At 41.4% G+C, this 11,982-nt stretch overlaps 1 protein-coding gene across 1 annotated transcript in view; it reads left to right on the top strand.

Moving 5' to 3' along the window:
- LOC133003134 (lissencephaly-1 homolog) overlaps window positions 1–10,239 on the top strand; it is a 34,543-nt gene extending 24,304 nt beyond the window's left edge. The window contains exons 6-11 of the mRNA XM_061072748.1: window positions 3,111–3,279; window positions 4,871–4,973; window positions 5,106–5,334; window positions 7,139–7,240; window positions 7,352–7,508; window positions 8,180–10,239. Of these exons, the coding sequence (XP_060928731.1) occupies window positions 3,111–3,279; window positions 4,871–4,973; window positions 5,106–5,334; window positions 7,139–7,240; window positions 7,352–7,508; window positions 8,180–8,253 (834 nt within the window). The 3' untranslated portion in view covers window positions 8,254–10,239. The remainder of the gene's footprint in view (window positions 1–3,110; window positions 3,280–4,870; window positions 4,974–5,105; window positions 5,335–7,138; window positions 7,241–7,351; window positions 7,509–8,179) is intronic.
- The last annotated feature ends 1,743 nt before the right edge of the window (window positions 10,240–11,982 follow it).

Below are 11,982 nucleotides of genomic sequence, written 5' to 3' on the forward strand. Positions count from 1 at the left end.
TCACTGGTGTATTCAGAAATCAAACCTGTTGGACTGTGCTCCTTTGCCCATGATTAGATAACCCTGGTCTGTTATGTGTGTCTGTTAATGTTTGTTTCCATTTCATAACCATGTACTGTGTGTACTTTGTGTACTCTTCAAGGATTCCAAAGCCACAGTAGAAAATGGAAACTTGATGATAATCCTCAATGATGAGCTTCAAACCTTTCAGTTTTCCAGGGATAAAAAGCAGCTGCCATCCTTAGGTTACTTCTTGGGTTTTAGGTTAATAATTCACTGTACACATATATTTACTCATTGGAAGCATCATTAAAAAGAAATTAAATTGTGTTTGGTAGTGATTAAAGAATTATTTTAATTTTACACTTTGTGCTTTGCTGTGCTGTACTTTGCTTTAGACTAATTTATACTTGAGTCAACACTGTCAGCAGATTTGGAGTCAGACTTTAATGGTAATAACAATAACATTGGTATCAAGCTGAGATCACAGAGGCTGCCATGTGTTGCAGAGTTGGTTGTAGAATTAATGTATTCATTAAGTAAAGCATTTTACTGGTATAAAATAGATGTTGATGAAACGTGTGGTAGGCAGATTTGTGTACTGCACTTGGTCATATGACATTGTCACTAATGTATATTGCACAGTATATCTTGAGTGTTTTTGATTAAAAAAATAATATATTTAAATCTAGTTAACCTTATTTGTTGAGACACAATTTTTGAATAGTATTTGTAAAATTAAATTTTTCAGTATATGATGCCTTCCACTCCCAGTTCACACAGAAAGTACAGGTTTTGGCTCAGCACCAATTATATTTAGTATGCTAATTTTTTAATTGGAGCAGTTTTGATTAAAGCACGTATTTATACTTGAGAAATGTCAAAGAAAAGTTTGCATTTGCATTATGGTTTAAAATATAGATTTATCAGCTGTCTGATTTCAGAGCTTCCTGCAGGCTGTTCTGTCAGTGTTTGTGTTCACACCCCCCTCCTCATGTTACAAGACTAAGATTCAGTTAAATATTTTCTAATTTAGTGCTAGCTTGCTGGCAGCTTGTGCTCGTTCAGTTGAATGCCGCCTCTCTCTCCTCCTGTCCATCTATGAAGCTTCACTCTTCCAGACACGCCCTGATCTACACAAACATGTCTCTGTTTTCTCTGTTTCCTTAGATTTTGACTCCATGGTCTTTCTCAGGGCTATATTTGTGCCAGCATCCCTCCCTTGCCCTGCTGTACAATGCCAATACTCCGCTGAGCTGTTTGTCCGCCATATATTATTCATCAGACAATAAGAGACACTTGTTCATCTCCTCCTCTGCTACAGCCACACAGCAGGGATTCCTCTCTATGTTTTGGCATCATCTTCCTCTACCAACCTCACACCTCCCCTCCTCCCCCTGCACCCCACCCACCCAGCACACCGCCTCATTAATCTTCCACTTAAAGCTTCAGCTGCCCCACCATGACTACCTACCATCAGAGACATCCATCCCTCAGCAGGAGGAGGCAGGCATGGGCCCACATTTAAAATTCAGCCCTGCTTTCTTGCACCTTGCTCCTAGCTGGCTCGTCTCTCTGTGGCCTGGCCTAACTCCCCGTGTGTCCTACTTTTTCTCATCCAGAGTAGCTCTGTTAAATTTTTAACCAGGGAGTCGACCTTGTGCTCTTTATGCTGAAAAGCAGAGTCTTAGAAGCTCATCCGCTTTCCACCTCATGGCAGTGCCTGATAGTTAGACTAGAAGCCATTTCATGTCGCTCAGTCAGTCTGACTTTGTGATCATGCCAACTCTTTTTTTTTTATTGATAGGAAAGGTTGCTTTGTTTGCCCTAAACAATCAGTGGCAATTGGTACATTCACCCTGTTACAGAAGCTGCAGCAGCGAACAGTCAAAAGCTGATGTGATTAATTTATTTTTACGACCAGTCAATCAGCATAAAATAAATCCATTTGACAATATACTAATTGTTTTCAACATTTTCTATGCAAAAACGTTTTCTGGTCCCATTCTTTTCTTTGTCATATGCCATTAAATTGAATGTCAATAGAACAACCTTAAGCCATCTGGCTCTTAGAAAGTATGAATGACATTTCACTATTTAAAAAAAAAAGTAAACAATTGAGAATTTATTTGTCAGATTTATCAATACAGAAAATACATGTTAGTTGTTTCCAGAAGTGACTGTATTACTTTTGGCCATTGAATGACCACAATCCAAGGCATTGTCGCCTGAGAATGATTGTAAAAGCTACTTAAATAATATCGTGAGGAGAAGAAAGTCATCAGTGTTGGGTTACAGGTAGTTAATTGATGATGAGTAGGGTAGAGGCTGCTATTATACACTGCTAGTTCACTTGTAGACTGTTAGACGAGGTGTAGCTCAGCACACTTAAACTGCATTGATCTTCTCTTGGATAAATCCCTGTACACACACATCACCATCTGCACTGTCTGTAGCTTCTTGGGGGGCGGGCAGAAGGACCAGGGGGAGGGAGGAGAGGGTGGGGCTCTCATGTCACCGTCTGCTCAAAATCTCCTACTCCTCGAGATGGACCACGAAGGGTTTATCCCTCCATGACAAACTGTCTGCTTGAAAGCTAGAGAGATGCAGTAGCTTTCTCAGGCTATAAATCTGAATTATTACAGGTCACTCCGTTTTCTGTCGTTACTGCAACTGGCTTCACTGTACTCACCATAATGAGCTGTCTCATGGCTTTTATCAGTTCTAACTATATATATCTTGGAACATGCATCCCTGCCATAAGTGCCATTAGCAACAGTAATGCATCATGGATTCCCTAATTCAATATGTAAAAACAGTGTGTGAGGTCTGTGTGAGCTCTGAAGACAAGGCAGTGTTTTTAATGCCGACAGTGTTTGTCAATGTGAGCACTGAAATGTGACTTCTTCCTTGAGCAGCCTGCTTCTGTCTCCTCAGTTTGTTTTGGCTTCAGGGTTGCTCAGCTGAGACATGACCTGACTTGGGAGTCACGAATGATCTGACACTCTGGGCTTTGCTGGGTTCTGGAAAAGGATTAATTAAAAATTAACAGCAGTGAAAAACTGGTCAGTTCCTCTTAAGATAACACTTATATGTTTTCTCTTCTCCAGGTTTGGGACTATGAAACAGGAGACTTTGAACGCACACTGAAAGGCCACACGGATTCGGTGCAGGACATCTCTTTTGACCTGACAGGAAAACTGCTAGCATCCTGCTCTGCTGACATGACTATCAAGCTTTGGGATTTTCAAGGCTTTGAATGCATCAGGACCATGCACGGTAAGAAGATAAAACTTAATCTTTTCAATAAAATCAAATGATGACTTTTATTTCTCATCGTCATGGACATTTTCTGTTGTGTTTTCCATGTCATTGCTGTGTAAATGTAGCATGTGACTGTACCCGGGGCTCAGGTGGTGTAAATACTGTTCATTATTGCGTTTGATTCTGCTTATAAACCTCAATCTGCTCCAATTCACTGCACCCTATGCTGAGATATCATGGCCAGCTCTGAAAAATGGACTGCTTTATCATGTGTCTCGCTCCACAGTACACTCCCTACAGGCGCTTTGACCCATCACTGCTTACAATCTAATCATTTACAGTCATTTAAATGGTGAAGAATTGGCTCAGGTTTTTGATGACCCTATTTATATTCTTTTTCTCCTCCACCATTGGTTATGCCATCAATGAAAGATTCCTGGGGCAGACATTTCCCTCTTTTACATCCTAATTTTCAAATGTATGATGGCAACATATTCTACATCTGCCCTCAGGCTTTGCTGATTTTTTGGCACCCCAGTATGAATAATTTTTATTTCCTTTTTGAAACTGAGAGATGCCCCCTCCTACTAACAAGCCAACAGCAGCCTAAAAAGTAGGAGTCTTCTGCACATGTAGGTCCCCCCCAGAAAGGGCTGCTGTGTCTTCATCACTTTTGTCTGACTGTGAAGCAGATTTGAATGAATATCAAGGAATTAAATCAGCCTACTTGAATTATTAAAATGTCCCTGTAATTTTTTTTTATTCGAGCTTGAGTTGTAAATCCTGCTTATTGTCGAGATTAACCTGGTTCTCTGTTGTAAATGAGGAGTGAGCTGCTGGCACACATTCTCAAACAGATGAGGTGCATTCACACTCTAGAAAAATGTAAATGTAGAGATCATTGTCTGAAACCTTGGATTTAGCCGTGCTCGTTGTCTTAATTTGTTCCCCACCGTTTCCCCACCATCCTTCTCTTTACCTCATCTCAATTCACTTCTAATTCATCTACTCAGCCTTTTCTCGTTTTTTTATTTACTCCTCCTTTTCTATATCCGGAAAAATCAACCAGGCCAACTTGTGAAGTAGATTAGTGCCAATTTGGACAGCAGTTTAATTATCCTCTTCAGCACCAGATAGCACTTTATTGTGGCGCAGCGACCCATTATTATAGCTTGATGGCATGTGTACACACACACACACACACAGACACAGAGAGAGAGAGAGTTAAACTGGCCTTTTAGCGTATACTTACTGTTGTCTTCTGCTGTTTAGCAGCTTAAATATGGCCCAGTGCCTGGTAATTAACCATCTCTTATTCTCCGTAGAACAGCATAGACCTCAGTAACTTGGCTGCCTAAATTGTCATTTAATTGGCTAATTACTACCGAATCCATCGTTTTTGGAGCTGTTGGTCGCCAAATTTGTTACGAAAAAGTGTCGCTGAATTTTGAGTATGATTTCTAGATAAAGTAAAGAAGAGGAGAATAAAGAGATCAAGTGTTGCTGTCTGAAATTATAAAATGACATCTAATCGTGCCTGAAATGGCTTGTGTTGCTCAGTGTTTATAATTGTCAAAGAACTTATTTTGTCTCTTCTGTTTTTCAGGACATGACCACAATGTTTCATCTGTAGCCATCATGCCCAATGGAGATCACATTGTTTCTGCTTCGAGGGACAAAACCATAAAAATGTGGGAGGTGGCAACTGGGTAAGCAGAATCCAAAAACACCCTTTAACCATCCTTGAAAACCACAATTTTTTTTTGGTTGATGTTGTGACTCAAGAATCACATCTACTCTGACAACTGGATGAACTTGCTTTATTGTTGTGTGCTTGTTAGATACTGTGTGAAGACCTTCACAGGCCACAGAGAGTGGGTCCGTATGGTGCGGCCAAACCAGGACGGCACACTGATCGCCAGCTGTTCAAATGACCAGACAGTGCGTGTTTGGGCTGTGGCTTCGAAAGACTGCAAGGCTGAACTGCGGGAGCACGAACACGTGGTGGAGTGCATCGCCTGGGCACCAGAGAGCGCCCACCCCACCATCCAAGAAGCCACAGGCTCTGAGGTAGACAACCGCTCAGACTTTTACTAATTTCTCCAAATTTTTCTCAGGTCTGGAAGGTTTCAGGGGCGTTGCACTGTAGTGTTCAGCTCAAGGACGTTTTTTCCAACCTTTCCTGTTTGACTCAGTACCTCATATGTCAACTCACCTCATGTTTGGTGTCTGAAATCACAGTGGACCAGTATAAGCAGTGTTGTAACTGACTGGTGAGACATTAGTGAAACTAGAAACATATTTTCAAGACTGGCCCAAATGAGACTATAACTGACATGTGAACAAGAGGAGCAATCAAGCAAATATTACTGTACAACTATCTCACACACTGAGCATGGTGATGGAGCTTGTATGATTCCTGGAGTGAAACTAAATCTCACAAGTAAACAAATTGTCAATAAATCACTGATAACAACTCTAAAGCTGCAGATATGCTTGATGGATTCATCATTGCGCGCACACCAACTATGACATTGACAGGATGGCTTTCCCTTTAATACTCACCCTCGATGCACTTGAATCAAACTCGTCTTCTCCTAAATGATAGATGTCACAATCGGACATAAACAGAACAGTCATCGGCTTATTTCCTCCAGGAGCAATCTGGGAATATCTCTGCTCCGTCAGGTGTCATACAGATGTTTGTAAAGGTGAATGTGTTTGCAGACACCGCCAGAACTTAAGCCAGTTCCGGTGTGCAAAGACAGGAACAACGAACATAAACAAAGCTTAAGCCACTCAAGTCATATCAAAAAATGTTTTATCCAAGCCGGATCTCCATTGATAAAAAAATGGACACATCCCCAAACATATGAAGGTTGCAATGATGGGGTGTGGATATAACCAGTAAAGTCAGTTCTGAGTCTGTGTTTGGATGTTTCCTTTGTCACTGATGCTGCTCTTCAGTGACCTTTCACCTTAATGTGACATAATCACACCTCTTCAAGGCAAACAAAGCTATTTGATGTGTTTCACTCTGGATTTCTCCCAGTGTCAGATGATGCAGAATGTGTCCCTATACATGCATAACCATGTCAGTTGGTTTTATACGTCACTGCTCCAACAGCCATCTGAACAAACCGATTCAAATCAGGTGCGCGTGTGTGCACACACAAAAGTGAATATCAGCATTGCCTTAAGTCAACCCACGCTCCATCGTCATGCCTTGTGACCTGGTGTGTCCAATTGTAGCTTTATCAGATTAAAACAATATTTCCCTTGCAGCAGTTACCCTGTTCTAACCTGTGTAAAGCTGCAACAAACAGTTTTCTTTGTTATTAATTATTGCCTTATTTACCTTTTCTTGGAACACTAAAAGACACACATGATAATTGGAATGAATCAATGCATTTAATATTATTTACACAACAACATTAATGCCTTAAATATCTCTTCCAGTTTTATGGATTGAACAATGCAGACCTTAAGAGATTGCTGTTAACTCACAGATGTTTGGACATGCGTTTGTCCTATTTGTCAATAATATTTTACACTCACAGTCACTCTAACGTGTTTTATTCGGGCTGTTCTGCTTGTCAGTGTGTTGTGCTACAAGCTCCTAGACTTTTCTGGTTATCGCCTTGAGGCACCTGCCAGCCTGTTTGAACACACTCTCCACTGGTGCAGCTAAATGAGTCCAGTGTGGCAGACACAGCTTGTAAACATATTTTATTGCGTTTACAGAATTTGTGGTTAACGTAGCAGTTTATGAGTTTGTTCCCCAGTAGTGTCGAGAGGATTAAAAACCTGCTTGACCATTCATTTTTCATCATTACTGACTTTCATTTTTTCCCCACTCTTTGTGCACAACCAGGCCAAGAAGAGTGGTAAGCCAGGCCCCTTCCTGCTGTCTGGCTCCAGAGACAAAACCATCAAGATGTGGGATGTCAGCATTGGCATGTGCCTTATGACACTGGTGAGGACCATCTGAAGCTAATAGACTTTTTTGTTTGTATTTATATAAATTCATGAGTGAGATGAATTGGCTTAGACCTGGTGTGTTGAGCAGCATCTGTCCGTGTCACAGGTCGGCCATGACAACTGGGTGCGTGGGATCACCTTCCACCCTGGAGGCAAGTTCATTGTGACCTGTGCAGACGACAAGACCTTAAGGATCTGGGACTACAAGAACAAGCGCTGCATGAAAACCCTGTGTGCCCACGAACACTTTGTTACCTCTCTGGGTAAGCAGCTCTTCACTTCACTCCCCCAAAACAAAGGTTTTCATCCTTGTTATTGTTTGACCAGTCGGTGTCCTGAGGTGCAAGGAAATCTCTTTGTTAAGAGAGAGGTTCAGTATCTTCTCCAGCGTCTGTGTGTTCAGTGTCCTGAGGGTTGCTGGCAGCGGGGGGGTAAGAGGGAGACCAGCGCTCCAGGATTTTCCCTCTTCCCCCTTCATGTATCTGCAGCTTTTCCTCACATCAAGGCTGGAGAAGTCTCTTGAGGAGGAGATCACTGTGAGCTATTGAAGTGATGAGCAGGTTCTGTTTTTCACCCAAGTACAGTGTTGGCTGGTCAAATATATTTTGACCCATTTAAACAGTGTATTTGTATTTCTTTTTATTAGTCTAGAATCAAAGTCCTGATACTGAAGAGCTGGCTGTGTAGCGTAAAGGCCACATAGCCAATCTATTACCTGTCAATAGATTATTTATAAATCTATCTTTATTTTTGTCTATCATAAATCCACCCTTGTACCTCTCTGAGTTCCAGTCAGAAGCCTGTTAATTATTGCAGTGGAAATGGGGTTGGCAGCAGTCGTGTTGCATTAATCTTTCAGTGAATCTCGGCACAAGCAGAGTTTATTTCCTCTCTCGTACTTTGCTCTGATTATCTTTTTTGTTTTCTTCTGCAGATTTCCACAAGGCTGCCCCCTATGTCGTCACTGGGAGCGTAGATCAAACATTAAAAGTGTGGGAGTGCCGCTGATCTGGACCTCGGAGGATTGGACCCCCACCCTAATTACCACGGCGCTCCTCTGGATCCAACCTTCCCTCCTGCCATCCCACCTACCCCTTTCATCACAACACCCCCCTCCCCCCACCCCCTACTCTAAAATTAAGTCTCACCCGCACATCTTCATCTCCTCCGGCTGCACTTACACCCATGGTTATTTACCCATCGTGCTCTCTGGTCCAATAACTTTTGTCCTTCTTTGTAAATTATTCCTGGATGTAGATCAAGCTATTAAATGTTACACAAAAAAGTATTCTTGCATGGTAATCCAAAATTGTATACTGTAAATTTACATAACGTTGTCTAGAAGTACCATAGGTTTAACACGGGGCTGGCCGTCGGTCACGCAGCCTTACCGACCAACCGAAGGCAGATGTTTTTGACTGGGTGTAAAATGTAGGGCACTAAAAACCAATAATTTAAGAAATGACAGTGTCTTTATGTGTAAGATTTATTTTTGTCTATTTTTTTATTTAGTTTTTTTTCTGTTATTTCTCTCCTTCACTGTCGTAGTCTGTTGGTGCCTAGCTTGGTGGAACTTCCGAGAGATGAGGGAGGAGAAGCATATATGACGCGATAAAATGCGATTGTTTGTGGGGCTTTGTTATTGAAATAATCTGTAGCTTTATAACGTCACTTCTCAAGTGTGCATACCATTTCTCTTCATGTGGAACTAGGTAATATTTTATTGGCTGTATATACGAATGTTTCAAACTGTTGTCGCTGGACCTCGGGGGTTTAAAAACAGCTTTGTACTCTTGTCATGTTGGCACATGAACCACTGCTAGGCTTTAGATAAATGATCCCGTTTAATGAATCTGCAGTAAAGAATAAAAAGTTGAAACGTTGCAGAGCGGCTCTGTGAATAACCCAAAGTTTTTCACAAGAAGCCCGATGTAGCAAGCATGTTTGTTTGGCTTTCCCTGTTAGTGAGCACCTTGGGTCACAGCAGCAGTTAGGGGATTACACCTATTTAATCTCTAGCACTTGATAAAGACCTTGGGTGTGTCTCCCTCCACCAGACGATTTCCTGTGACCTTGCATGTCAGACTTTTGACAAACAGACTAAACACTCTGTTCACTTCTACTCTCCTGACCAGTCAGTCTTGGTTGAGATCAGAATTAGGTAAAGTCAGAAGCCGATCTGAAAGCCACTAACAGAAGCCTCATTTGAAACAACCCTGCTAAAGATTCAACTAAAGGAATGATGAGTCAAAGTAAGGCCCCCTGGGTTTGATATCTGGGATGTGCAAAGATCTCTTAATTTTAGGGGTGAAATTTAAGTTCTGCTGATAAAAATGGTTTTGAGTGGAAAAAACAGTTTTCTGTGAAAATATGAATTGTAAATTTAGCTTGTTATAGAGAGATTTGGCAATTTTGTATTATCGCACTAAAGGATGAAGTGGATAGGAATGAAGGATTGGTGAGGTAGAGCTAGCAGATGATGAGCTCTGTTGAGGCCATTTTTTCATCAGAGGGGTCTGATGTAGAGGTTGCGGTTTTATCCGACTGACTCCTTGCTGAAAAGAGGCGGATAAACTCCTGGATTTGATAAAAGGAGAATGATGAAGCCTGAGCGGCGAAGATCTCTGCAGACAAATCCCACAGACAACCTCAACAATCTTTTGAGTGGCATTCCTCAAAGGTTTGACTTTTGGAGCCGCGACTGTAAAACGAAAGACTGTAAAATGAGCGCAAACCAGGCCGTGCTGTAGAAACGACCATTCCACTCCCCGCTGGACGACAAAAACAAAGAACCATCATGCTTGTGACTGTCACTGGTGCGGTGATTCATTAATCTTGCACATCCCTGTTTTCACTAAGTCTTTGGTCCTTTTTAATAATGATCAAAGACGACATTAAAATTGAATGATGTTGATAAATGCATAAACCTATAATTTCTGATTAGCCTTTTCATTCCAATTCAGTTCTTGGCTAATAAAGAATTCCACTGCTTAACTGATCTTAGCTTATTTGCCAAGTGTTCTTCTTCCTGTGTGTGCTGGACGCGGTGATCTGCTGCTCAAGTTCCTACTAGTGGCTACTGTGAGCCTACTGTGACCTGTTGATGTAGCACTGCTGCATGTAAACCTGCACCAGCAGCAGAGCCGTCAGAACACTGAGCGTTCACAAAGATTCAATTCTGCTATTCACAGACCAATTTGATTGAATATTGATGTGAGAAAAGGTCTGTATTTAAAGTAGTTTGACATTTTGGGAAATAACGTATTTGCTTTTTATGCAGAGATTTGGATGAGAATATTACATTTCAAAGTCTAGAAGAGTATTGCTTTTTTGTACATTTTTTGAAAATCTAAATTTATGGACTTAGAGTTAACAAACCATAGGTATAATGCTGCATTCAGGCACTGTCAGCAAAATGGGAGGATTGAAAATACGTTTTTATGACTCATCACTCCAAATTATTTAACCCTAGTGCTGGTATTAACCTTGTATTTAGAGCATGTGCTGATGGCACATGTATTTAGTAGTTTGTTGTAAAATTAGATTAACGGATTGTATCAACCAGCAGCAGCATCCTTTGCAGCCACTCTGCCAACAGTTTGTTGACATGTTACTTATTTTTTATTAAGTTGGAAATAATCATTGTCAGGAATCATCTATACCTTTGACCAATGACTACAAGGCTGATGGGAATGTTACCATTCTTCCACTCAAGCTAAAAATAAATTTCTAAACGATAAGACGTGACTGCAGCATGTGTTAATGAACTTTCTGGGGTCCCTGTGGTTGCCTGGCAACCTTCCATTAGCTAGAGTCGGGCTATTAGTCTGATTCCAGTTATGCTAAGCTAAGCTAACTGTTGACAAACATCAATCTTCTCATCTAAAACTATGGAATATACTGAATCAACCTTTTTTCCCAAACTGTCAGACTCCTCCTGTAACATCACTGAGTGTGTATGAGTTCAGACAGCTCTGTTCTCTGGTCGTAGAAAGGCTGGTCGTGTTGTGTGTGATGCAAACTGATGAAGGTTCCCCACCTCCATCTTCTGTAAATGCAAAGGGATTGTGGCAGACTAGGATGTTCCAAAGGAGAAACCCTCTCCTTTAGGGAATATTACTGATGTCTCCCTTTGATATGTGCCCCCTCCTCCGCCCCCGACCCTTACAAAGGTTTTTATTTTATCTTATTTTATTTTCTACAAGTTGTTTTCTCCTGATTGGAGAATCAGCTGGTTTTTGTAGTCCTATTTGACATGGCTAATGAATATGCCAGTGTGTTCAATGTTCTAGCTGAAGCCAAAAAAATTGAGATGTGTCAGAACAATCTGGTTTAATAAATGATGCTCGTCTCTTCAGGATCACGCTATGACATGCCAGACCGTAAAATGTAAATTTAAAAGGAATAAAACCCTCCCTTCTTTGGTTTTATTGAAGGAAGGTGTTTAATCGAAGGTCAGGATGATGTGTGTCCTGATTTTTTTTTGTAAGAAAAAGTAGATAAAAAGCAGCGGCTGGTGTTTGTACACCAGTGTGCGCCCTGTTGAAGAAAATCCCCCTTTACCATTTGCAGGTCCCAAGCAATCCCTGTGCTGCTCTGGTTGTGGTGTGTGAAGGGACTGACAGACAGGCCGTGACTGTCTGGAGGTCATTTCCTGCTGCCTCAGGTCCACCTGTCCTCTGTTACCTGCCTGTGAACCACGTGTGAGGGCTTCAGAATGCACAACGAGCTCCGACA

The sequence above is a fragment of the Limanda limanda genome, chromosome 6 (assembly GCF_963576545.1).
Source record: "Limanda limanda chromosome 6, fLimLim1.1, whole genome shotgun sequence".
Classification (NCBI taxonomy): domain Eukaryota; kingdom Metazoa; phylum Chordata; class Actinopteri; order Pleuronectiformes; family Pleuronectidae; genus Limanda; species Limanda limanda.